This window comes from Carassius auratus, unplaced genomic scaffold, assembly GCF_003368295.1.
Source record: "Carassius auratus strain Wakin unplaced genomic scaffold, ASM336829v1 scaf_tig00024665, whole genome shotgun sequence".
Lineage (NCBI taxonomy): Eukaryota > Metazoa > Chordata > Actinopteri > Cypriniformes > Cyprinidae > Carassius > Carassius auratus.
In genome coordinates, this window is record NW_020525367.1 from 19,369 (window position 1) to 42,584 (window position 23,216).

The window sequence follows — 23,216 nt, forward strand, 5'->3', positions numbered from 1 at the left end:
TTTATGGAAAATATTTAATTTAAAATAAAAAGTTTCCTGCAAAGTATTGTATGTGACGTGTACAGTCTCCATGACAACAGGTATATACAAGCTAATCTTACAGCAGCATATCAATGAACGTTACTGATCAAATCACAAGAAATGCCGATTAAAAAAGGAAAGAAAGCAAAGGGGTGAGTTAAAAAAAATATTAATCTACTATTGGTTTATTTTAATATGCCCTTGGGTTTGTCTTAAGAGTTTAAAAAGTAGCCCATATCTGACCGCATATATTTACTATATGGTTTTGATATTCGCCTTTCTCATAAGTATTTTTTAATCTAGAAAAGAAAAGCTAGAGTCGAAACGCGTTAAGGTATCTGATATAGAGAGGGCAAAAGCAAACGCGGCTCTGTGGGAGGCCAGGTGTGATCTGACCGAGAGTTCACGCGCGGAGGACCGTGAAGCAGCGCGAAGACTGAGCCAAATCAACCAGCAACTCACTGCTCTACAGCACCACACTGAGAACAACAGCATCGAGATCGTCGCTGTTCTGAGGAACAAACACCTGCAAAACGAGGACAAGGTGTTTTAATGGATTTGATTGTTAAAGCTACAGTACATGTCTAATGGTTTAGTCTTTCATATTGTTTTGCAAACTGCCATCATCTAATGACCCTCATCGTTACAAACCCTTAAAAGTTTTGTTCATCTTTAAAACACAAATGAAGACGTCTGTCTGTCCTTCTACTGAAAGTCCATTACACCAACATTTTGATGCTTCCCAAAGTTTATAAAGAGACCATAAAAGTAACCCATATGAATCAAGTAGTTAAGCCTAATACAAATCTGAGGAGGCACGCATTCCTTTATTAAATAGGTATAATTTTATATAAACATTGATCAAATAACTGTTATATTTTAAAAGTAAACAGTTCAAACTACCTCAATAACTAATGAGGTATACTTGCACAAAGTATATAAATAAAAACTCTTCGTCATAATATAAAGTGATTGTCTCTTTCGAAAGCTTGGTTGCATGATTCATATGGATTCATTTATGGTCTCCTGATAAATTTTGTGATTTGTCAACGTTTTCTTATAATAGACTTCTAATAGATGATGTTTCGAAGATGACATACAAAAGTCTTATGGTTTTGGAACAACATGGGAATAAATATCATTTTTGGTGGTAAAGTAACCCTATAAAATGTTGTTTTCTCAGATAAAGGCACTGGAACAACAAATACAGCTCGAGAAAACAAGGGCTTCTCAGGAAAAGGAGAATCTGGTAACAAGTGCCTTTCCTCATATGGGAGAACAGATAAATTAATTCTTTGTTCTCGTGTTTGTGGTTTTGAAGTTTATTTTGTCAGTTTAATGTGTTTAAACAAAGATGACAGGAAATAGATTAAAAACATTTAATAAAATCCTGAAAATTATATAGAATTCAAAGTCATCCATGTAAATTAATAAATATATAAATAGTCATTCTTTTTTTTTCCATCTATACAGCAACTGTATGCAAGTCAAAGGTAATGATTATGCCATTTTTGTATAACTAAAAGTTTCCCCTTTGTAAATATTCATTTGAACAATGGCATTCATTTAATTAATAAAGGACAATATGTAATAGATAATACTATTTTTAAAAGGGAACTGATCGGGTTACTCTTGTACTCACTGTCTCAGTGCTGAATGCTCAGCGTTTCTCATTGATTGTCATCACAGGCCATTCAGTACACTCTAAAGATCAGTGAGCTGGAGGAGAAGTTTAAGAACAGATCTAGTGAGTTCGACATGATTCAAGAGGAGCTTAAGATCATCAATGACTTCCTTAAGAAAAAGCCTCAAATGGAGCAAGAACTCAAAAATGTATAAATCATCCTATTTGTATCACGTACACAAATGCAGAGGTACTAGTATAAAGTGCTATGTCTTATAACATGATTGTTTTGTACAGCTGAAAGAAACTTTGGAAAATGCAGATCTAGGACACAAGAAAACACTTGCAAGAATGGAGCAAAAGTTCTTCAATAATAAGGCACATATACAAACAACATTTCAACAAAATCTTCCTCATTCTCTCTCAGTGTCTCTCTCATTCTACATTCATTAGGTTTTTCTAGAGAAGGAAGTTGAGCAAAAGATTGGTGTGCTTGCAGAAAGGGCTCACAATGAATCCATCAGGTTAGCATCTTCTCCATCTCCCCCAGTATCCCAGAACTACTACACATGTCTTCCTGATGCTTTTGTAACTGTTTGTGAGATACATTTTACACGAGTTAAATGAGATGACATCCTCCTTCTTGGCCCTCTCAGACAGCTGGATGATGCATCTCGCTCAGTGTTCAAGGAGAATGTGCGTCTAAATAAGGCATTGGGTTACCACATCGAAAAGGTAGAGGATCTGCGGAAGAGAAATACAGCACTGGCAGAAGAGAACAACATCCTTAGTTTGCATAAGGTGACACACACCATAGTTTTTTCTCTCTCTCTCTCTCTGTTTTTTACTTTTATTTAGCAAGGATGCATACAATTCATTAGAGGTTACAGAAAAGACTTTAACATTATTACAATTACTTTACATTATTACATTGTGTTAATTGTAAATTATGTATACTATATCAATTAATCATTACAAATTATAATTATTAGATTAACATTCTTGTGTACCCACACAAACACACATGCACAAATTAAGTGAAATTTAAAATGATCTCAAATAGACCCTTGTCTACTATAACGCTTGTCTATGAAGGCGCAGACATTGATTTTGACCACTTTCACTGGAACCTACAATTTTATCCTTTCCTAACAATTTCATTCATCCTGCAGAAGATGAGGCAGGACACCTCTAATGTCACAATATCTAAGCTTGCAGCCCAGCGGACCACTGTTTCTGAGCTGAGGGCAAAGGTGTTCACACTGGAGCAGGCCCTGGCCAGCATGGTGGCTGAGTTTGAGTTGGAGAAGGCTGATATCAAGCAGCATGCTGCAGTCAGGTCTCAGGCTGGCGGTGTAGAGCTGGACAAACTGCAGAAGCTTCTGAGTGTACGGGACAGGGAACTGGGCAGAGTGAGGAGAATAGCCCGCAGCGTAGTGGAGCAACGCTCAGATATGGAGGTCCACTTCCATGAGGCTTTGAACCAAGTGAAACAGGAGATGCTAATGCACAGGTGCAATTCAGAACTCATTCATTCACTCACTCTCTTTGCAAAAACAAACAAAAACAGACCTTCACTGCAGCCTATTTGATGAAAGCAGTTTGAATGCACCCAAAATGCAAGATACACAGGGCAGTTCCCACCCACGACTTTTGTCTTAAATTAATATCAAATTATATAGTTAAGCAGTATAACATGAGCAAGAGTGCTGTTTTTCTTCATTATCAGCACGATTGTGAATGTTGTATTGATAATAAAACAGTTCATAAAGAATTCTTAGCATTTTGAGTGACATATTAGACACAGTATTTGCTTTATTCTTTTTAATGAAAATTCCAAATGAACTACAGCAGAACTGTGTTGTGTCTCCAACAAAACACATCAGTGTTTCTTTTCCGAATTAATCCATAATTTTAACAAATCTATTGAATGAATGACTCAATTACTCAACTTGTTCAGACAGTAACTCGCTAGCACCTACCTGTGGTTTTAGATTTATAATCAAATTATTGTTTAAAGGGGATATCATTGGTATAATTCTTTAGTGTCTTAATGAAAAGTCAATATTAGATTTTGGTTAAAATTTCTCAATGGTACTGTAAAACAACACATCTGTTCAGAGCAAGCTGTTTTAGTGCATTCCCTTTAAATGCTAATGAGCTCTGCTCACCCCGCCATGTTGTGTTTTCTGTTTTGAGAAGCTATTGGGCAGGTTTTGTAGTGAAAACCTGGCAACCCTGATCTGAACGCATGTGCTGGAGTTATACAATTAATCACAAGAGCACCTTTACTGATTAGATGCGCATGAAAATCGCATAAAAAAAATATGTTATGTACACACTGGCAACAAACATTTATGTTCAAACACCATGTAAAAGTAAATTTTGCGTATGATTTCCCCTTTAATTTCATAATTAAATATAAAAAAATTGCATAGCAAATTTATATAATTGTAAATGCAGTGTAAATGCACCTATAAGCTGCATTAAAGAGTCTGTATAAATACATCTAAATGCCACTTCAGATGCAGCTTCTGTGCCATATAGTTTTTTGTCAATATAGTACACCCCTAGTTAATTCTAGAAAGTTAACAAGCAAGAGATCCAGACTCCATTTTACTGCAAAAACATCAAACTATTTTTAGATCAACTATATTATAAGCTGCATTATGTTATCCAGACAGGAAGCAGAAGTGAATCATAGCAGGAGGATGGATGAGGCTGAAAAAGGGTGAGGGTCTTATGCTTATTTTGTTTATTTTTTTAGAATATGTTTTTATTATCTTCTAATGAAATGATAACTAAATGTGTTATTACCTGAATGATGCTTTTTCCATTAACAAAACTGTCTGTGACAATGCTGTGCTATTTCATCAGCAGTCAGAAGAAAGCCAAAGTGAATATATCAGAGATGACCTGGGAGCAAAGAGAGAGAGTTCTCAGACTGCTCTTTGCTAAAATGAATAGCTTGACATCGAAGTAAGTATTCATTATAATCCTACAAATTAAGATAAATCCTAACTTTGTCATAATCTCTTAGATATGGTATCATCAAGGTATCATCTACCTTAAAAAGCAGAGTTGGTGAGACAAATATAGTGATAATGAAAAAATAAAAAAACCTTTAAAATCACAAGCTTAGTTGCACCTCTCAGTTTATGTGTAACACAAACAGTTTAATAAATTTCGTGACACTGATTCAAAGGAGTAACACGTAAATTTTCATGGCACTTTTGTTTTCTACAATTCTGAAGGAAACCAATTCATGCTCCAGCTCTGACAGATTCTGAAGGGAACCGGTGTAGCAGCAGTCTAGGGTGAGAAATGCCTACAGATGTGTATGGTTTTCTGGTCAGAAAGAGAAAAAACAATGGTGGTGAATACTTTCAGAAGACTTGTTGTTCTGCATTATCGCACATAGACTCATAATTTGCATTAATCTGTCTGTCTTTTCCACAGGAGTGAAGAGGAGGAATCCCATGCGACTTTTTTAACCCAAGAACCAGTTTCCAGGATGAGCTCCATTGGAAACTCCAGTGCTCTACCAGACCTGCAGATCATCTGACCGAATCACAGATAAGAGAGCTAAATAAAGTCAAAGTATAAGTTAAATATTGCATAATCAGCTATGAAATACCAGCAAGTGTTCATGTGTGTCTAAACAGCAACTTAAGAAAAAAAAAAGAAGACTTGAAATGTCATGGCATAAATCCACCCCACAATACATTGCAAACAAACAATTCAAACAGTATTTAATATAAAACAAAATGGCCATAACTTTAACCCTTTTTTATTCATGTCTTCTGATCTAGTCACATTGCTGAATTATTTCATAGACATTGAATTACAGCATAACTAAATGTAACTAAAATAACATTTTAGCGGGAAGATGGTAAACTTTTTATAATGTAAGCTAATTTTCCTAAGAAATTATTTATTTTTGAAAATCTAAGAAATACTTTGTTTCATTAAGCAAATGTACTGTATTAGTTATTTTACCTACAAAACAAATGTGTGTCAATGTTGTTTTTAGACCTTTTTATGCTGTAAAGATGCTGCATGTTTTGACATTATAAAGAATTAGACATAATCTTGACTGATGTTTGTTTCTTTATTATAAAGCTTATATCTTCAAATGACAAGAATGTCATTTTTTGTCCTGCCTATATTTCTGTAACCATGTTAGGAAAATAATTTTAATGGACAGAAACAGAATATATAATTAAATTGAACAGAAGTTGTACTGAACATTGAGTGATGAGCATATCTTCAGTATGTAGATCTAAAGATCATCAGGATGGCTTTACAACATGACCTCCCAGCACACTGATAGTGTTGCTCATGTCCCACAAGTAAATATAGAAGACTATTAATAGCTTCTCATACACACATACAGCAAAACAGCTGCTCAGTGACCAAGCAAAGACTCAGTGCAAACAAACCAAGATCTTCAAATCAAACCCTGACTTTAAAGGACACGTAAAGGTAAGTGGTGAAGAATTGGTTTATACTGCAAATGAATTTGTGTAGACGTTCTTCATTATTTTAAGCAGAATGGGAGATTTTCAAAACTTTGAACAAGAATTCTATCAGTCTGGATATGATATGGATGGTCAGAAGGAAGATGTATATGGCTATGATCCTGCCTACGTCAATCCAGACTACCATGAAGTGTGGGTGTAATATTTCATTTATTAATGTATATCAGCTAATGTGTTTCTGTGTGCAATTTAATTGTTGATTCATCATTTACTGTCTGATCATCAGTGATAATTCCGCACATTTAGCAGATGAATATACCACTACAGCATCTTATACTGGACAGGTGTATCAGCCTGTAGCGCCACCGGAGCAAACAGAATATATAGACTCATATGAGGCAGAACCACCGCTCTTAGAAGGTAATCAAAATTATTTATTTGACCAGCAGAAAGCTACTTGGTTAGAATGTGACTTCTGTGTGAGCTTTGCTGCATACATCACTGCACTAATTATAATAGAAAAATTGCAAATTTTCATACAATAATTTGCAGATATTTCTGTAATGTGATTGCACCTTAATGGGATAGTTTGCCCCAAAATGAACATTCTGTCATCATTTACACAACCTCAAGAATTTCAGTAACCAAGCAGTTGCCGGTAGCCTTTAATTTCCATAGTATGGAAAAAATAAGTTTGAAACAACATGTTTTGGGTGAACTCTTTTAACACTGAAAACTTGAATACTTAGCTTTAAAAATTGGCCATTGTATGCATTAATCAAACTTAAATGAAAATATATGTTGAATGAAAAGTGTATTTTTTTTTTCTCAGAGTTGGGCATTAACTTTGACCATATCTGGCAGAAGACTCTGACGGTGTTAAATCCACTGAAGCCTGCTGACGGCAGTATTATGAATGAGACAGACCTCACTGGGCCTGTTCTTTTCTGCATAGCTCTGGGAGCCACACTATTGATGGTACAAACTACATCCTGAACTTTTTGAAACCATTAACTAGGTACACAATGATTTGTAATGCACAGGGGAAGTGAAAGCACATGTAAGGTCCAGAGCATGTACCTGTGGATTTTTGTCTGTATTCTCTTGGCAGGCTGGGAAAGCACACTTTGGGTATGTGTATGGCATCAGTGCTCTGGGATGTATGGGGATGTACATGCTGTTGAACCTGATGAGCAGTTACAGCATATCCAGTGGATGTGTGGCGAGTGTGCTGGGATACTGTCTCCTGCCAATGGTGGGACTCTCTGCGTTTGCTGTTCTTTATTCCCTTCAGTGAGTATCCATAACAGTATAGAAACATTTGACATTTGAGTGTTTTACAGCCACAACAAATAAAAAAACAGTTTTAAACCACAAAACAAATGTCCAAGTCTATTTACATTTTCCATACATTTTTAAACATAAAGGTTCTTTACAGGCATCTGTGGGCCATTCAGACCCATTCACACCAAGAACAATAACTTTAACCATAAATATATCATCATCTTCACCGACGCACTGAGATACCGTCAGAATGAGAGTTCACAAAGCTGATAAAAGCATCACAATAATCTACATCTTCACCACTGGTGAATAATTGATTAATGATACATTTCTCCAAATCTGTTCATATGAAGAAACACACACCTTGAATGGCCTGAGTTTGTGTGTAAATTTTAACCTGTTACCCCAACCCCAGATTTTCATATTTTAGTGAAAAAGGAAAGGAATTTTAGATTCCTTTAGATGCTAATTTTTTTTTTTTTAATAAAGGATGGATTCTGATTGGCTGTTTTTATTATTGTTTTTAAGTGTTCTGAAAGTGATTGGAAACAAATAGTTTTTCTGTGTCATTCTCATTATAGTTGTGGTATGGACTATGCTACTTATTAAAATGTTCTTCACACTTATAAAAAATATGGTTGTTTAAAGAACTATTTACTGAAAACTTCTTTGGGCAGCCAAAACTGTAAAAAATCATTTTTTGAACCTTATCTTTAAGGGTGTATAATTTCAGCTGTGTTGCATGTGAATAACAAGTGGCTTTTATTTTAATGCAGGGGGCTCTTGGGAACACTGTTGGCCTTGTTTGTGATTGGCTGGTGCAGTCTATCAGCTTCTAAGATCTTCAGTTCCACTCTTGACATGAGTGGGCAGCAGCTGCTGGTGGCCTACCCCTGTGCTCTTCTGTACGGGGTCTTCGCTCTCCTTACTGTCTTCTGAAATCTCAACTACTATATCACTCTAAGATCAAATGAAAACTCAGTTCACACATAAATATCACATTGCTTGCCAAAGTTGTGGCAAATCAAAGTTACTTTACATTTTTGTCAGATGAATAAAAAACAAAATGCTGGAAAAACCTGAAGAGCTGGGTTAGCAAAATAATTTTTTATGTAGGAATGCATGCATAATCTGAATAATGTAAAAAAAAAACTTGGTGTGAATTTTTATTTTATTTTATTGCATTAAAGTGTAAGAGATATGTATAAAACTTGATTAATACATGTTATTTTCTAAAAAATACAAATAAATCACAAATTCATCACAAAACAATGAAAGGTCCAAATAAAGAAAAGGCACCTCAAACATATGCAAAGAGAACATTCTAAGCAACCAGTTGACTTTACAGATCCCTTCAGTTGCTTTTGTGAATATAAAATATATTTACAGAATTACAATATACACAAATATTGAAAAGCACTTTAAAAAATAAACAAATAAATAAATAAAACATTGGCCGCGGTTCACCACTTTCACACGCTCAACCCTGTTGCACATCCACCAAGTGTGACGTCCTAAATTGTGACCCAGCATCCTCTGCTGCAGGACATCCAGGGCTGTTTACAGACAAAATCTCATGGTCTTTTAGGCCGGTTCATAATAAGCGAATCCTTTGAAAGACACACATTACAGAAAATGGTGAAATAGTATGAACCTTTAACCAAATAATATTGACAAGTACGATCTGGCAAGTAACATTTAGAGTCATACTGTAACAACAAAACTGATGTTATAGAGCTAGCAAGATAAATTATTTTGCGGTTTCTTCAAGAGCGAGTAATATACAGGCTAACTACAGTAACATTACATTGGAAGCATTATTTTTATACAAAAAAAAAAAAACATTCTTTAAGTGAAGTTTGAACACCTGATTTTAAAACCAAATTGATTAAAAAAATGTATCTAGACATTTCTACACAAATATATATATTACACCAGTCAAGTTTTAATTTAGTTTACTTTTTGTTGTTGTAATATTAAGTAATAATAAAGAATTAGTAGGTGTGTCCAAACCTTTTACTTGCTGTAACACTTGGTAACACTTTCACATTGTACTGTAATAATTCTTTATTATTATATCTGATAATGCGTGATACTGTATATATGATGGGAGTAATAATTGTCCTCTGAATTATGAGACTTTGTTGGGTGCATCTGATGAAAACACCTGGAAATCAAAAGGAAAAATTAATTATAGGCTACTCTGTATAAAATGCCTACTGTATTTTAACGTGCTTAACTGTCACAGCAACAATGCACCAAGATAGTCTTTATTTGTATTTTTTAAGGATAATGTTTATTTGTGTGTGTGTATGTGTGTGTGTGTGTGTGAGAGAGAGAGAGACTTTTAGGTGAAATGGAACCTGGACATGCTATTATGTAAAAATAGCCTCTTTCTTACAGCAATTGGTCGGGTATTATTCCTGAATGTCTTAATAAGGGTGATTGATTTTCTTTTTCCTGCTAACTAATCCATCCATTCTCCTTTTCTTTTTTAGGCCTACAGAAAAATCTTCACAGCTGTATAAATGCATTAAATAATTATATTGCTCCAAATAAGCCTTACCCCATACATTTTGGACAGGCTGTTAAACAGCACCTGTCCCGCGCTCACTTTATCCCTCACGCCCCGAATCGTTCCGTTCTTGCTGAAGATGTTCACGCGTTTTCCGGTGAAGACCTTCTCCTTTGTTGCACTGGCGTACATGAGCAGCTCGTCCGGTTCGCTGCCGCTGTCGTCCGGTTCTGGCCCCAGCAGCAGGCCGCTCAGGTGGCCGTTGGCCTCCGTGATAACGGGCGAGTTTGCTCGCTCCGGCTCTGAGCTCGCAGTGGTGTCGGTGTCCGCGGAGTCTTCGAGCGCGTCTCTGAACACCTCCTTCAGCACGCGGCCGCTGTGCGCCGACGCCACGCGGAACCGCACTCTCCTCTCCGCGCGCTCCTCCTCAGTGCGGGATGTGCGTCGCTCCATTCTGCCAGCAAAAAATCTACATTATACAAATTTAGGTTGACTGAAACTAGAGCGTGCACCAGGTAAAGTGCATGCCCTGACATTAAAGGTCTTGTCTGACCTTCAGATAAAGGGCTTGTGGCTCGAGGGTGTCAATTCGACACCACATGCTTTAATATTTAATAAACGCTGTCCATGGAGACCGTGGATACCGACTTGGGTTCTCTTATGAATAAAATATAACTCACGTGTGGCTTAAAGAACATATTGTGTGTGTGAGCTACACTGTAAAAAATAAATGTATTTTTACAGAAAAAAACGGTAGAATTTAACAGTATTATGACATTTTGACCAGAACTGTGAAATTCCATAAAAATGCTAACTTTTACATCTAACATACATTTTCCCTGTTTTTTAACTATTTAAATTTGTTACTGCAAAAAAATTACATTTTCCTTTAAATAACAGTAATTGTTGTCTATTGTTATCCTGACATGTCCTTAAAAAAACATTCCTGTATATGTTTTGGTCAGAGTTGAAAAAAAATTAGTTTTACAGAGAAACCCAGTAGAATTTCACAGTCATTTCTCATTTTCATCAGAACGGTGAAATTCCACTAAAAATGCATACATTAACACCAAATATAGCCTACATTTTCCCAGTTGAATTAGGCAGTGACTATGCACTAAGTGCAAAAAGCAACAGTTGTGATTTAGCCTACATTAAAAACAAATATCTATATATTCTATTTACATCATGTAAATGTCACGAAAGTTTGCAATAAGTGTAAATAGTAATTAGATGCTATATTCTATATTTTGGCAGATTCTGTTTGCATCTCAGTAATTGTGTACATTAACAGGATGCAATAATAGTATAAAGTGTTTTATTAAACACTCGTTAGACACTTTATTTCTACTTCATTTTTGTTGAAAATAAATGCCTTTTCGATGTGATTTGTGATACCAAAAGGTATAAAATACAGTTTCGAACCAAGGACTTTGAAACAAGCATCAAATAAACGAGGCTTCCACGTTAGTGCCCGTGCCACTGAAGACATTAGGTTATATTGCGTATCTTTTCTAAACTTTATTGGTGATCCATTGGTGATGTTGTTTCCTTGATTTATAGTCAGCGTTTAGCCTACTATTGTCTACTATTGTTGTTATGCATATCATACATATCGTTCGTTTGTTAAAGAAGCGATCTGGCGCTGGACTGTGTTGTTTATAAAACCTGTTGTTTTTTTGCCGCTGTGGTTAATGGTGAAAGGCATCAGTTTTCTCTTGTGGCTGTTAGAGAATTTTATTACTGTGGGGTTAGTTGTAGCTTAGTGGTTAGAGAGTCGGGCTTGTAACCAAAGAGTTGCCGGTTCGAGTCTCACGGCCAGCGTGTTGCGACTTATCCTAATTGCTCCCTGCACTGCTCTGGGGGTGTGTGTGCTCACCCCTCACTGAGATGGGTTAAAGAGGTCACATTTCGAGTATGCGTTTCACTTATTGGTATCCTCATCCAAACACACACTCCTGTCCAACCCACTTGTTACACCACTTTAGGAAAACCATTTATTGTTAAGGTAAGCTAATTGTCATGATTTCCATATCAAAATCCGAAGTAACCAGCAGTAGATGATATTTACTACGGAGCCCTCAAAGGGACGTGGTGGTGGAAATTTTTTTGCAAATCTTTTGCCTTCACCCGAGAAACTTAGCGTTCCCACGTAAAACCTGTTTTGAGCTCGGACAGACACTTCCTGTTTAATGTCCCGCTGGCAGTGTTTCAGAGCTCCGTATACGTTAATGGAGCGTTTCATAGTGTTTGCACTTGGACTCAAATATAAAGAAATGTGGTCAGTTCTTAACTCAAGAAGGAGTTTAGTGAAGTTGTTAATATTCACATAGGCTATTCGAACTTCCCTATTCTTGAGCTAAACGTTAAAACACAAACGACACCTATTTAAAATCACAGTCACCTAGACAACGAGCTACAACCCAATTAATTTTTACGTAATGCTATTTACATTAGGTGTAAATAATTTTCATTTAATAAATAGAATTATCAAATTTGCAGTAAGTGTAAATACTAATTAGATGCTATCTATATCGGCAGATAGTTGCACCTTACTATTTTTGTAGATTAACAGGATCCAATAATTATCAGAGTGCAAATGATTATATTTATTAAAATTGTTAAATGGATGCTACATTGTTGTGAGAATAAAAGCCCTTCTACACCGACCCCTAAGCCTACCCAATAAATACTTTATTTTTAATAAACACTCTTCTCTTAATAAAGCACTTTATTTCCACTTTTCAAACATTTTCTAAATTTTCATTGCAAATAAATGGCTTTGTTTTAATCACAAAAAAGCCAAATCTATAAGCCAGTGGTTCTTAAACTTCCTCGGTGTACATTAGTCAAAATAAATTAATTTGTTCTGCTAACCTCAAAGAAAGTTATACAACCTGAGAGTACAAGACAGATTTTCAGTTTGATCACATTAAAGGTAAATAGCAAGCATCTTAACTTAAAATGTGCTAATATTGTTTTTGGCAGAGAAAATACAACTAACTTCAGGATGAATTTGAATGTTTTCTACGAGTAAACTATCAATGTGCAAGAACAGAATTGCAGCAGCTCCCTTCCATAATGACCAAATAAAAAATAAGTGCAATTAGCAACCATTACTGGCAGGTCAGGCACAAAAAGGGTTAAGGGACGCTTTCATAAAGGAAATTTCCTACAAATGCATATCCAATAAAGATGCAATAATCACTGTACATGCCTTTCTATCATGTCTTCTGAAAACCCTGACACATTCAGAAAGTGTGCACTGCCACAAATAGTTAGCAAATCTGGGCTTACATGTTTTCATGCCATAATCTTTTTCTAGTGAATTTATTTATTTAAACCAAATGTAGAGGGACATCTTTGTATACTGTGTGACAGAAGTAGTGCTAAAAACTAATTAAAAATACTCTTGAAACACAAATTTTTGTAAAATGTTATACAATAAATTATGGTAGCCAGAGTATTGCTGTAAACAACTTCAGCTTTTTATTATATAGCAAACCTTCAATATCAAACAATGGAAAAACACTTCCCAGCAAAAGTCATGTTTTAGAAAACAAATTTGTTCAATAAAAAAAAAAAAAAAAAAAAAAAAAAAAAAAAAAAAAAAACGACATTAATTCTGATAATCCTGAACATGTCACATGGAGAAAATGGATAAAGCATGTTTCAGAACACAAATGTGTTCAGTTTAAAAGAAACAAAAACACTGGGCCTGGATTCTGATAATTTTGAAGTTTAATGAATTTTCAAGTATTATGTGAATATTGTATATGGGGCTTTAGCTAATTTATTGATAAACGATGTACTAACTGTAGATGTAAATTTTATTATGTAATGTTTTGTGACCCGTGTGATTTTAGCCCGTGGGACTACGGATGGAAATTAGCCTTTGGCTACAATCCAGCATGTTTACATGCATGTATTCCATGTTTGTTCATTAACATGCACTGTCCCAATCAAATAAATAAATATAAACTAAATCCTAATCACGTCACAAGGTAATAAAAATGATTTAAGCAACAAAGCGCTGCACTGAAGTACAAAAAGTCGGTCTGTCCTGTTCTTCAGCGAAATGCCAATCTTCTGAAAGACCACGTCTGTGGGGACACAAACAGTTACAATTAAAACCCAAACCAAAAGAAGAGCAGAGACAGCAACAAGCCTTAACCAAATACTCTCAGTTTTGGCCACAGACAATTACATCACATTTATTGGAGTTAATTCTAAAAATGATTGTCCTTTGGTCCACTTTATCATCGATGAATGATAAACACAGAAGATGAAGTCTACCACTACTATACAAGACAACAGAGCTTCTATACCTGTTACTCTCCCCAATCAAATGCAGCAATTTTTGATGTCAGACTCAATACTCTGGGGTTGACAGAGTCCGCTCTCTTTTTCTCTCTCTTTTCCACCTTGGTACCTTTATGAGGATTTATCCTAAAGATGCACCTTTAAAACACAACACAAACAATATCCTTAAATAATTGTTGTATGTTTCTTAACCAAAGGAATGCAGTCTATGAAATACCTTTGCAAGAATTCTAGTGTGGCTCCCAGTTCTACAGGGTAACTGATGTTCAATATATAGTAAAGAGAGAACATCAGATACAGGGCTTCTGTAAAACTCAAGAGATGGTCATTTACAATCATCTGGTCTACTGCTACCATGTACACACTGGCTGTCAGTGGGTTCTCTCCTTTGAAAAAACACAAAATCAGTAAGACATAATATTTAACAGAATGTGAGTTCTGATCACCCAAAACCAGGAATTATTGTGTTGCAAGATCATAGTAAATAATACCCACCACACACTACTATACATGGTGTTGCTGGAAGCTGTTCTGAGCATATATCACTTGGAACAGAGGTGTCTTCTACCATCACAAGAAAGTGGTCTTGGTCATTTTTGAAATGGGTTAGCAGCAACATCACGGCCCCACAAACATGATCCCCTCCAGCTCTATACTTTGTGAGGATTCTCCCTGCTCTGCTTGCTCTTTCTGTGCACTGAAATTGAAAGTAGTCCAATATTCTTCTGAACTTACTGGAAGCAGATTCTTCAAAGCTGTTGTTTATGTCAATGCCAGTGAGCTCTTTAAAGTGTGCTTTCATTCCTGCTGGCTGAAAAAGATATGGCCACTCATCAAGTAAATCTTTGGTTTCCTTTCTAGATTGGATGCTGTTTCTTTGAGGGGTGTATGTAGAAGTCATTAAGTCATAGATTGTCTTTACATCACTTTCATTATTTTGAAACATTACTACCAACTTCTCTTTCTTTTCCTGCTGCAATTCAGATGTTTCTCCAACTAGCAGTTGTGGATCAGAATTTATACAACCATATAACAATTTTTGTTTCTTTGTTGATACTTCTAGAGTACCACAAAGTGGTATACTAATAGCTTTTGCTCTTTTCAAATTGTCAATTCTACACACCAGTTGTTTGAGGAGAGAATCATATCCACTTCCTACAACCTGGGAATTAATCTCATCTCTGAAAGACTTTGGGTATGCAATCACCATTTGTCGGGCTATTTCTGATACATGTTTTTTTTGCTGGACATTTGCTGACTTCCAGGATCTCAGAAGCAACAATGCGGACCAACTTTCTTCTCTCAGAGCAACTTGGCCTTTCGCCATTTTGCAACTTTCCCATAAAACTTGCTGGCATTTTTTGTCATGGAACATCAAAACTATAATGCCAGTCATGGTCATAAAACGAAGTTTCACAGCTACTGTCACCTAGAAGATAAGCCAATGTCCACAGGTTACAGGATGAACACTTTTCATGCAGCTGTAATTTTTTGGCAAAATTGCCTATTCCCAAGCTGCAGATTTATTGAAGTTTAATAACGGACAAACAGAGATGGCATGGGGCTTTGTGGGTTGTTCATGTGCCACTATATATAGTATGCATTTAAAGTGGTGCACAGACTTGTTTTATGTCCGCAGTGCATTATTGTCAGAGGGGAGACGGTTGTGCATTTTTCACAGGGACCACAGGACCCAACTGGAGACGTTTTGGCCATTCATGCACCAGGTAATCACCACAGTGGCACATGTACGGATCACAATGTATGCAATTTCCAAAATCAATGTTTTGAGGCCCCGTGCCATCACAGTTTGATTTGTACCATCAAACTACACTAGTCAAAATTTTAAGAGGATCAAAACCTTTCATAATAGTTGTCTTAAAACCAATACACAAAACTCTTCAAATGTTGACTAGTGTACAATAAATCTGCAGATTTGTATACATATACACCTACACATATACAAACCCGATTCCAAAAAAGTTGGGACACTGTAGAAATTGTGAGTAAAAAAGGAATGGAATAATTTACAAATCTCATAAACTTATATTTTATTTACAATAGAATATAGATAACATCAAATGTTGAAAGTGAGACATTTTGAAATGTCATGCCAAATATTGGCTCATTTTAGATTTCATGAGAGCTACACATTCCAAAAAAGTTGGGACAAGGCCATGTTTACCACTGTGTGGCATCCCTCTTCTTTTTATAACAGTCTGCAAACGTCTGGGGACTGAGGAGACAAGTTGCTCAAGTTTAGGAATAGGAATGTTGTCCCATTCTTGTCTAATACAGGCTTCTAGTTGCTCAACTGTCTTAGGTCTTCTTTGTCGCATCTTCCTCTTTACGATGTGCCAAATGTTTTCTAAGGGTGAAAGATCTGGACTGCAGGCTGGCCATTTCAGTACCCGGATCCTTCTACGCAGCCATGATGTTGTAATTGATGCAGTATGTGGTCTGGCATTGTCATTTTAAATGAGCCTTGGCCCAGAGAAAATGCCTGCGCTTCTGAATCATGTTTAGATATGGCTTCTTTTTTGACCTCTAGAGTTTTAGCCGGCAACGGCGAATGGCATGGTGGATTGTGTTCACAGACAATGTTTTCTGGAAGTATTCCTGAGCCCATGTTGTGATTTCCATTACAGTAGCATTGCTGTATGTGATGCAGTGCCATCTAAGGGCCCAAAGATGGTTTTCTGGCCTTGACCCTTACGCACAGTGATTGTTCCAGATTCTCTGAATGATATTATGCACTGCAGATGATGATAACTTCAAACTCTTTGCAATTTTTCTCTGAGAAATTCCTTTCTGATATTGCTCCACTATCATCTGAATGGTTGACGATGGCACCAGGTATTTTGCTTGTAGCTGCATATAAAACAGGCAGAGATTTTTCATGTACAATGACTTTGCGTTACATTTCGTCAGGGAGTCAGTGAATTCACTTTCATCAACCTCCTCCGCAGTAACATCAAAAAATGCTGAAGAAGGTTGCTCAGATAAAGTATCCATAATACGTACTTGTGCAAATCTAGAAGTCCTGTGCTTTCGTGAAACATGGGCAGTGAAACTTGATCTTAAACTGAAATTTTTGTCACATTTTTCAAAAGGACAACACACCACCTCTCCCTTGGCTAAATGTGACCTGAGATGAGAAAGGACATTGTTCATGTCTGTAAATTGTTGTTGACAGTCTGTATGGTTGCAAACAAACGTGCCCGTCGAATCATCAAAATGAGTATGTGGTCTTTTGTGATGGCGATAAACATGAGCTTTGAGAGCATTGTATTTTGAGAATTTAAATTTGCATTCTGGGAAGCAACATGGAAACTGAGCATTTGCTTCATGTCGGTGTACGATTTGATGATTAACATATCCCTTAACTGTCTTCAGAGAGCAATCACAAAATTTGCACAAATACATCATCATCCATATGGTTAAAGGTAACACACCTCATAAGATGAAATCCGTTGTCCATGCATATGAGTGTTCTTAAATGATTGTGAAAGCAACGTTCTAAAACAACAACACAATTCTGAAACACCTTTATACTTTTTAATGCAACTTGCGTCAAACATTAAGAATAAGATTTCAAAACGTATGTGATTAGCCATTGTAATTGTATTCACCTGTTGCAAATTAACTTTTAAATTACGTTGGATGATACGTCAACAGATTTTTTTTTAACACTTACCATTCACCACTCGACATCGAGGTCCATGATTGTTTTGTTGACATTCTGTTATATATTGCATGCATACAGCAGAATATGTTGCCTAAACGGTCACGTTTACTCACAAAGCTACTTAACAAAGTCACTTACGATTTTTGAAAACAAACTGACGCCTGTAAATATTCCAGCGAACCCAACTCCCCTCCGTGTTTTAGCTTATTTGCCATGTCAATGAGCACGTTTCCCGACCAAAACAAAAACACAGAGATTTTTCCTTGAGGTATTTGTACGCTGTTTTGGAGCCATGATGTGCCACCTGCAGTTAACAGGCTGCTGCTTTGTCTCTTGGCTGATGCCGTTGGGCCGAGGCCAATGTTTGAGAAGCAGTTTGACCAATGGCGTGCGTAAGGCGGGACTTAACAAGAAAGGTCAAAACAGTGCAGAAACGCACACCAAAAATTGTCTACCATAGAAAGCAAAAGGGGAAATTTCCTGTGACATTGTGAGGTCATCATACTGGGTAAATATGCTGGCATGTAATATTAAATATAAAATTGTAATCAACAAGTGTTACTGTATTTACGTTGTTTCTTCTGTTGCAGTGCACCCTTGGCCTTGTCAGTGGGTGAGGTCACATCACTAAACTGTCTGAAGAAGTAAGGTGTCATGGACCATCATAAAATTTGTAAGTGCATTACATATTTAATGAACAAAAAATTTTTTGAAGTAAAAAAACAATATTTTTTTTTATGTACGAAACTCAAGAACATATAAAAAGAGTAACATGATCAGACATAATGAATATAGATATGTGATGTATGATATATAACCATTTTCTCTCTTATTTTTTAAAGGCATCAACATGGAGATTGAATTGGAGACCATTGTTCTGTTCGAAGTGTAGTTTGTGGAAGAGGCAATGATGAAATTAATTTGAATTGTCAATGTTGTATTTTAAGCATATAAGCGATGTTCAGATGATGGTACTGTAGCACTGTTTAAAGTTTTTAATATTGTTGTTATATACAATGGAAACTACTGTAACAGAAGAAAATAAAGAGGGAAAAATACAAATTATTTTCTCTAATTACTTTTTGTGACATATAACATACATTTCATGAACTACATATACAATTATCTGTGAGCCATAATCAAAATCAAAATGCTGTACATCCCTTTCAAAATTATGGTCCATCACAGTTAATTTTTTTCAAATAACGGTCAACACATGTTATTTCAATTTACAGTCAAACTGTTAAATAATGATCAAAACATGATTTCAGTTTACAGTCAAAACATGCTTTATAAAGTAATGTTGTCAACATGTCATTTATATCTACATTCAAATCATGTTTAGTTAAACAACTGCTACACCAAGTTTTTACATTTACAGTTAAAACATGTTTTATTAAATAAGGGTTTAAACATGTTACGTGAACTTACAGTCAAATAATGCCATTACATTTAATGGTCTATGCATGTATTTGCAATTATACAGACAAAATATGTTATTTCAGATTACGTTTTAAACATTTTATAGTACTGTATGGTCAATGTTCTTTTTTCCTGTTGCTGTGTAAGCATGTTACTTCAGTTCATGGGGTTTTACCGTTATTTTCATTAATGGCAAACGTTTGGCACCCTGTGCTGCCATGCATTTGCTCGTTTTTTTACGTGTTTTTTTTTTACAGTGCACTGTATTAAGTATTTGGACATTTAATGTAAAAAAAAGGCTAATGTAATGTTTGACCTTTTTTTTTTTTTTACAGTAACACTTATAAATATTATTTTGTACTTTTTGTGTATAATATTTATTCCATGTAATCCAAGATGTCAAACCAAATAAAAAATACTATTTCAACATATTTCCATTTTTCATTCATTTATAAACGCTGAGGGGAGACCTGAAACTGCAAAGGTCACAGTTCTAAATCTAAGCAAAACGGGAAGAATTTTGTACTACAGGCCTATTTAGTTTATATTGAGCGCCCATCTGTGCAACAGATATTGTCGGAAAAAATATTTTGGGGATAATTTTTTCTCTCTATATCAGAAGTGCTGTCGAGTTGTCACCGGACTGCGATGTTGTTACCCAGTGATGGCGCTAGATGGCGATGTGTCTTCGAGGCACAGTGCGTTGCTGTAACTTCATAGAGCAAGAAATTCCGGAACAACAACATTGAGGAATCTGACGGCGTGGGATCGGAACCGATAGATTATTGAACGCTTGCACTGAACTGAAATGAACTGCTTTGACGATTTATGAACTGGAAGACATTTGTGTCTGCGTCTGGTGAACCAGTATACTCATACTAATGCAAACTGGTGTGTTCAAGGCATAAACTCATAAAATAATATTAGGCATAAGTAACCTCTGGGCAAAATAACAGTCTCTTTTGTATTATCATTCTGTGTTCAGTGCTTAAATCAAATTAAATTCGTTTAAAAATGCAGTGAGCGGTATCGTGAGTTTAGACAAAATGCATTATAACATCTGACACTCGAATAAGGCATTTAAATATTCCCCGAATCCGAAATTTCTCAAATAGAAAGCTTTTTAAAAAGTCTTAATAGATGGCTACTGTTTTGAGTTATATGCTGCACTCAAACCGTTTATAGTCCAAACCTCTTATATCTGATAATCTGAGTGCTGTTCTCACTTTCCACGTGATATTTGTCTGAAATCTCTTCTTGTGTTTTGATAAACAGGTTAGGATGTCATTATGGGTGGCACCTTTGGGATGAGGTGTGGACTGCCTGCAGTCTTGCTTTGTCTGGCAGCTCTCCTCTGTGCCAATCTACTGCTGTATCTCTACCTAGATGCCCTTTATCAGGACACTAACCCTCTCTCAGCACACACGCAGTGCCCGCTTCGCCACTTTAAAGTGGGCACCATGACCACTTGTACCCCTTGGCTTCAGTGCCCTGAAATCCGTGCTGAGGTCCGCCGTGTGAAGCTCATTGGACAAGGGGCTGTGAAGAAGGTGAGTTTGCCTGAACTAATGATTATTTTGATAACAAATTTTTCTATTAATAATTTAAACAAATGGAAAACAATATCATCCAAAATGTACAGTGGTGTCCAAAATTATTTAAACACTACTATTTTCACTAGTTAAAAATGGTTCTATCTAAATTTCTATATTTTGGTGCAGTGTGTCAGTAGGAAATATCACTTTTCATACAGTTTCTTGAAGCATCTTGGATACGTCACCACAGATCCTCTGGACTGAGTCTGTCTCAGCTTGTTCTGTTTCTTCATGTTATTCCAGACAGACTGATGATGGTGAGATCAGATGTCTGTGTGGAGCACTGGCTGTTGTCAGACTCCTTGTGTAAACAAATACTCTCTGGATTATTACAGTTAATGGCAAAATAAATTTTTGGAAATGTAAACTGATATTACTGACACACTGCAACAAAAGATAGAAATAACTGACTTAAAACCATTTTTCTACTCGTGTTCTAATCATTTTGGCCACAACTGTAATAGTTGACTTTCTTTGTTCAGCAGATCACTAAATATGATTTTTAGCTTAACCCATGGTCCTTGGTGATTCACAAAATGCAAGACAATGGGTACTGTAACTTTGAGGAAAAAAAAGCAATCCAGGAAATGCAAAACTAATACCTGCAGCTCCTGATGATTTATCAAAGTCTTCTGAAGCTAAATTATTGGCCTGTTCAAGAAAATCAACATTTTTATGACATTATTACTTGTAATCAAGTAAATTATAAGAGAACTGTAATACATCTTCTAAGACTTAAACTGATGTATGTTTGTGTCTTCTAGGTTTATCTGTCTGAGTGGCGAGGGCAGAAGGTGGCGCTCTCCGTATTGTCATCAGAGCAGTATACAGATGATTTCCTCCATGGACTGTCAATGCTACGTGCCTTGCAGAGCACCCACGTCGTGACGCTTGTAGGGGAGTGTGAAGAGGATGGTACGTTTGTTACAGAGTATCACCCTCTGGGATCAGCATTGACTCTCGATGCCACCCTCACTCAAGACCAATATCGCTGGCGAAACTCCTGGCATACTCGACTACAGCTGGCCATAGACTACGTGGCCTTCCTGGCGTACCTGCACAGCAGTCCAGTGGGCATCCGTGTCATGTGTGACTCCAACGACCTGCACAAAACTCTCAGCCAGTTCCTGCTCACATCCGACATGCACCTGTTGGCCAATGACCTGGATGCGCTGCCTGAGGTGGAGAGGGGACAGGGAGGGGTGAAGTGCGGTCATCATGAGCTCACCGGGGACTTCGTTGCTCCTGAGCAGTTGTGGCCTTACGGCGAGGATGTGCAGTTCTCAGATGAAGCCATGCCTGGTTACGATGAAAAGACGGACATCTGGAAGGTTCCAGATGTGACACGTTTCCTATTGGGGAATGTCCTGGGAAGTGATGTCATCCATTTTCACTTGTTTCAGATCTACACAGAATGTAAGAGGAAGGAGCCTCGCATGCGGCCAGCGGCGCTTGAGGTCCTCCGTGTGTATCGCTCCGTCTACGACAGCATGATAGAGAGTCAATCACAGAGAGTTCGAGATATGTTGTAGAGCATAATGGTCATTAAAGGGATAGTTAAACCAAAAATGAAACTCTGTTCTCATTTACACCAAACCTGTATGAATTTCTTTCTTCTGTGGAACATAAAAGAATATATTTTGAGAAATGTTCCTTATAATAGAAGTCAGTGGTCACCAAAACAGTTTGGTTCTTCTAAAAATGTTTTTTTTTTTTCACAGAAGAAAGTCAGTCATAAAGGTTTGGAGTAAAAATGAGAACAGAATTTTCATTTTTGCATGAACTGTCCCTTTAAGTTAAAAAGATAGCAGAGTGCAATGGGTTTTGTCATACCACACTGAAGAATATGCATTAAAAGATTAAAATCCAGCAGAGGATGAGATGCAACATCTAAGGGCTTCAGATCTGAATCCAGCTTCAAAATCTTATGCTGAGTCTGACTTTTTGCAATAAGAAGTAAAAAAACTCTTGCATAACTATACCTCAAAACTTATTTTCAGTTAAGTGAATAGAACTTACCTCACTGATGTAGTGATTGAATATGTGGAGTAAGTGTGGATCTTATTTAGATTTGAATAAGAATATCATTCTGGAAACTAACCTGCTTTTTGTTTCTTTTTTCATTATTTGGAAGCCTTTTAATAAATCATTTTCTCAAGAACACTATGATTGTGTTGTCAGTATAGTATATCTAGTATAGCTTTAGAAACACTACTTCTTGAAGCTTTGAAACACTATTCTTTTGTTTCGAATCAGTGGTTTT

General features: G+C 36.4%; 5 protein-coding genes across 7 annotated transcripts; 3 read left to right on the forward strand and 2 right to left on the reverse strand.

Annotated features, from left to right (window-relative positions):
- Positions 1 to 85: 85 nt before the first annotated feature.
- On the forward strand, positions 86 to 5,270 carry LOC113078214 (basal body-orientation factor 1-like). Its single transcript, XM_026250523.1, has 12 exons — positions 86 to 173; positions 325 to 565; positions 1,205 to 1,270; positions 1,711 to 1,854; positions 1,943 to 2,023; positions 2,099 to 2,169; positions 2,302 to 2,446; positions 2,818 to 3,158; positions 4,326 to 4,376; positions 4,523 to 4,624; positions 4,900 to 4,962; positions 5,105 to 5,270. The coding sequence occupies exons 1-12, from the start codon at positions 142 to 144 to the stop codon at positions 5,208 to 5,210; spliced, it is 1,443 nt and encodes a 480-aa protein (XP_026106308.1). The 5' UTR covers positions 86 to 141; the 3' UTR covers positions 5,211 to 5,270.
- Positions 5,271 to 6,032: 762 nt separating this feature from the next.
- LOC113078218 (protein YIPF7-like) lies at positions 6,033 to 8,581 on the forward strand. Its single transcript, XM_026250529.1, has 6 exons — positions 6,033 to 6,130; positions 6,199 to 6,318; positions 6,413 to 6,546; positions 6,959 to 7,104; positions 7,238 to 7,419; positions 8,187 to 8,581. Exons 2-6 carry the CDS (start codon positions 6,200 to 6,202, stop codon positions 8,347 to 8,349), a joined length of 744 nt encoding a protein of 247 aa, XP_026106314.1. The 5' UTR covers positions 6,033 to 6,130; position 6,199; the 3' UTR covers positions 8,350 to 8,581.
- Positions 8,582 to 9,431: 850 nt separating this feature from the next.
- Positions 9,432 to 10,572, reverse strand: LOC113078219 (glutaredoxin domain-containing cysteine-rich protein 1-like). The gene is made up of 2 exons (XM_026250530.1): positions 9,977 to 10,572; positions 9,432 to 9,577 (listed from the first exon to the last, which is right to left on the reverse strand). Exons 1-2 carry the CDS (start codon positions 10,376 to 10,378, stop codon positions 9,542 to 9,544), a joined length of 438 nt encoding a protein of 145 aa, XP_026106315.1. The 5' UTR covers positions 10,379 to 10,572; the 3' UTR covers positions 9,432 to 9,541.
- A 3,134-nt stretch (positions 10,573 to 13,706) lies between these two features.
- On the reverse strand, positions 13,707 to 16,313 carry LOC113078217 (uncharacterized). 3 transcript variants are annotated; one of them, XM_026250528.1, is made up of 4 exons: positions 14,984 to 16,313; positions 14,744 to 14,812; positions 14,466 to 14,634; positions 13,707 to 14,386 (listed from the first exon to the last, which is right to left on the reverse strand). In XM_026250528.1, the coding sequence occupies exons 1-4, from the start codon at positions 15,648 to 15,650 to the stop codon at positions 14,257 to 14,259; spliced, it is 1,035 nt and encodes a 344-aa protein (XP_026106313.1). In that variant the 5' UTR covers positions 15,651 to 16,313; the 3' UTR covers positions 13,707 to 14,256. The 3 variants fall into 3 exon arrangements, with proteins under 3 accessions (XP_026106313.1, XP_026106312.1, XP_026106311.1); XM_026250527.1 differs by having other exon boundaries at positions 13,707 to 14,028; positions 14,254 to 14,386; positions 14,744 to 16,313; XM_026250526.1 differs by having other exon boundaries at positions 14,744 to 16,313.
- Positions 16,314 to 20,095: 3,782 nt separating this feature from the next.
- Positions 20,096 to 23,119, forward strand: LOC113078215 (protein O-mannose kinase). Its single transcript, XM_026250524.1, has 3 exons — positions 20,096 to 20,249; positions 20,634 to 20,908; positions 21,718 to 23,119. Exons 2-3 carry the CDS (start codon positions 20,648 to 20,650, stop codon positions 22,483 to 22,485), a joined length of 1,029 nt encoding a protein of 342 aa, XP_026106309.1. The 5' UTR covers positions 20,096 to 20,249; positions 20,634 to 20,647; the 3' UTR covers positions 22,486 to 23,119.
- Positions 23,120 to 23,216: the final 97 nt, after the last annotated feature.

Excerpts from the sequence above, each read along its gene's own strand:
- LOC113078214 (XM_026250523.1), top strand. The coding sequence starts at position 142 with ATGCCGATTAAAAAAGGAAAGAAAGCAAAGGG. Across the intron at positions 174-324 it reads AAAGGAAAGAAAGCAAAGGG|AAAAGAAAAGCTAGAGTCGA; the intron begins GTGAGTTAAAAA and ends TTTTTAATCTAG. Across the intron at positions 4,625-4,899 it reads ATGAATAGCTTGACATCGAA|GAAACCAATTCATGCTCCAG; the intron begins GTAAGTATTCAT and ends ACAATTCTGAAG.
- LOC113078218 (XM_026250529.1), top strand. The coding sequence starts at position 6,200 with ATGGGAGATTTTCAAAACTTTGAACAAGAATTCTATCAGTCTGGATAT. Across the intron at positions 6,547-6,958 it reads AGAACCACCGCTCTTAGAAG|AGTTGGGCATTAACTTTGAC; the intron begins GTAATCAAAATT and ends TTTTTTTCTCAG. Across the intron at positions 7,105-7,237 it reads TGGGAGCCACACTATTGATG|GCTGGGAAAGCACACTTTGG; the intron begins GTACAAACTACA and ends TTCTCTTGGCAG.
- LOC113078219 (XM_026250530.1), bottom strand. The coding sequence starts at position 10,378 with ATGGAGCGACGCACATCCCGCACTGAGGAGGAGCGCGCGGAGAGGAGA. Across the intron at positions 9,578-9,976 it reads GCCTGTCCAAAATGTATGGG|GTGTTTTCATCAGATGCACC; the intron begins GTAAGGCTTATT and ends TTTGATTTCCAG.
- LOC113078217 (XM_026250527.1), bottom strand. The coding sequence starts at position 15,650 with ATGACCATGACTGGCATTATAGTTTTGATGTTCCATGACAAAAAATGC. Across the intron at positions 14,635-14,743 it reads ACCATGTATAGTAGTGTGTG|GAGAGAACCCACTGACAGCC; the intron begins GTGGGTATTATT and ends GTTTTTTCAAAG. Across the intron at positions 14,387-14,465 it reads ACACTAGAATTCTTGCAAAG|GTGCATCTTTAGGATAAATC; the intron begins GTATTTCATAGA and ends TGTGTTTTAAAG.
- LOC113078215 (XM_026250524.1), top strand. The coding sequence starts at position 20,648 with ATGGGTGGCACCTTTGGGATGAGGTGTGGACTGCCTGCAGTCTTGCTT. Across the intron at positions 20,909-21,717 it reads GACAAGGGGCTGTGAAGAAG|GTTTATCTGTCTGAGTGGCG; the intron begins GTGAGTTTGCCT and ends TGTGTCTTCTAG.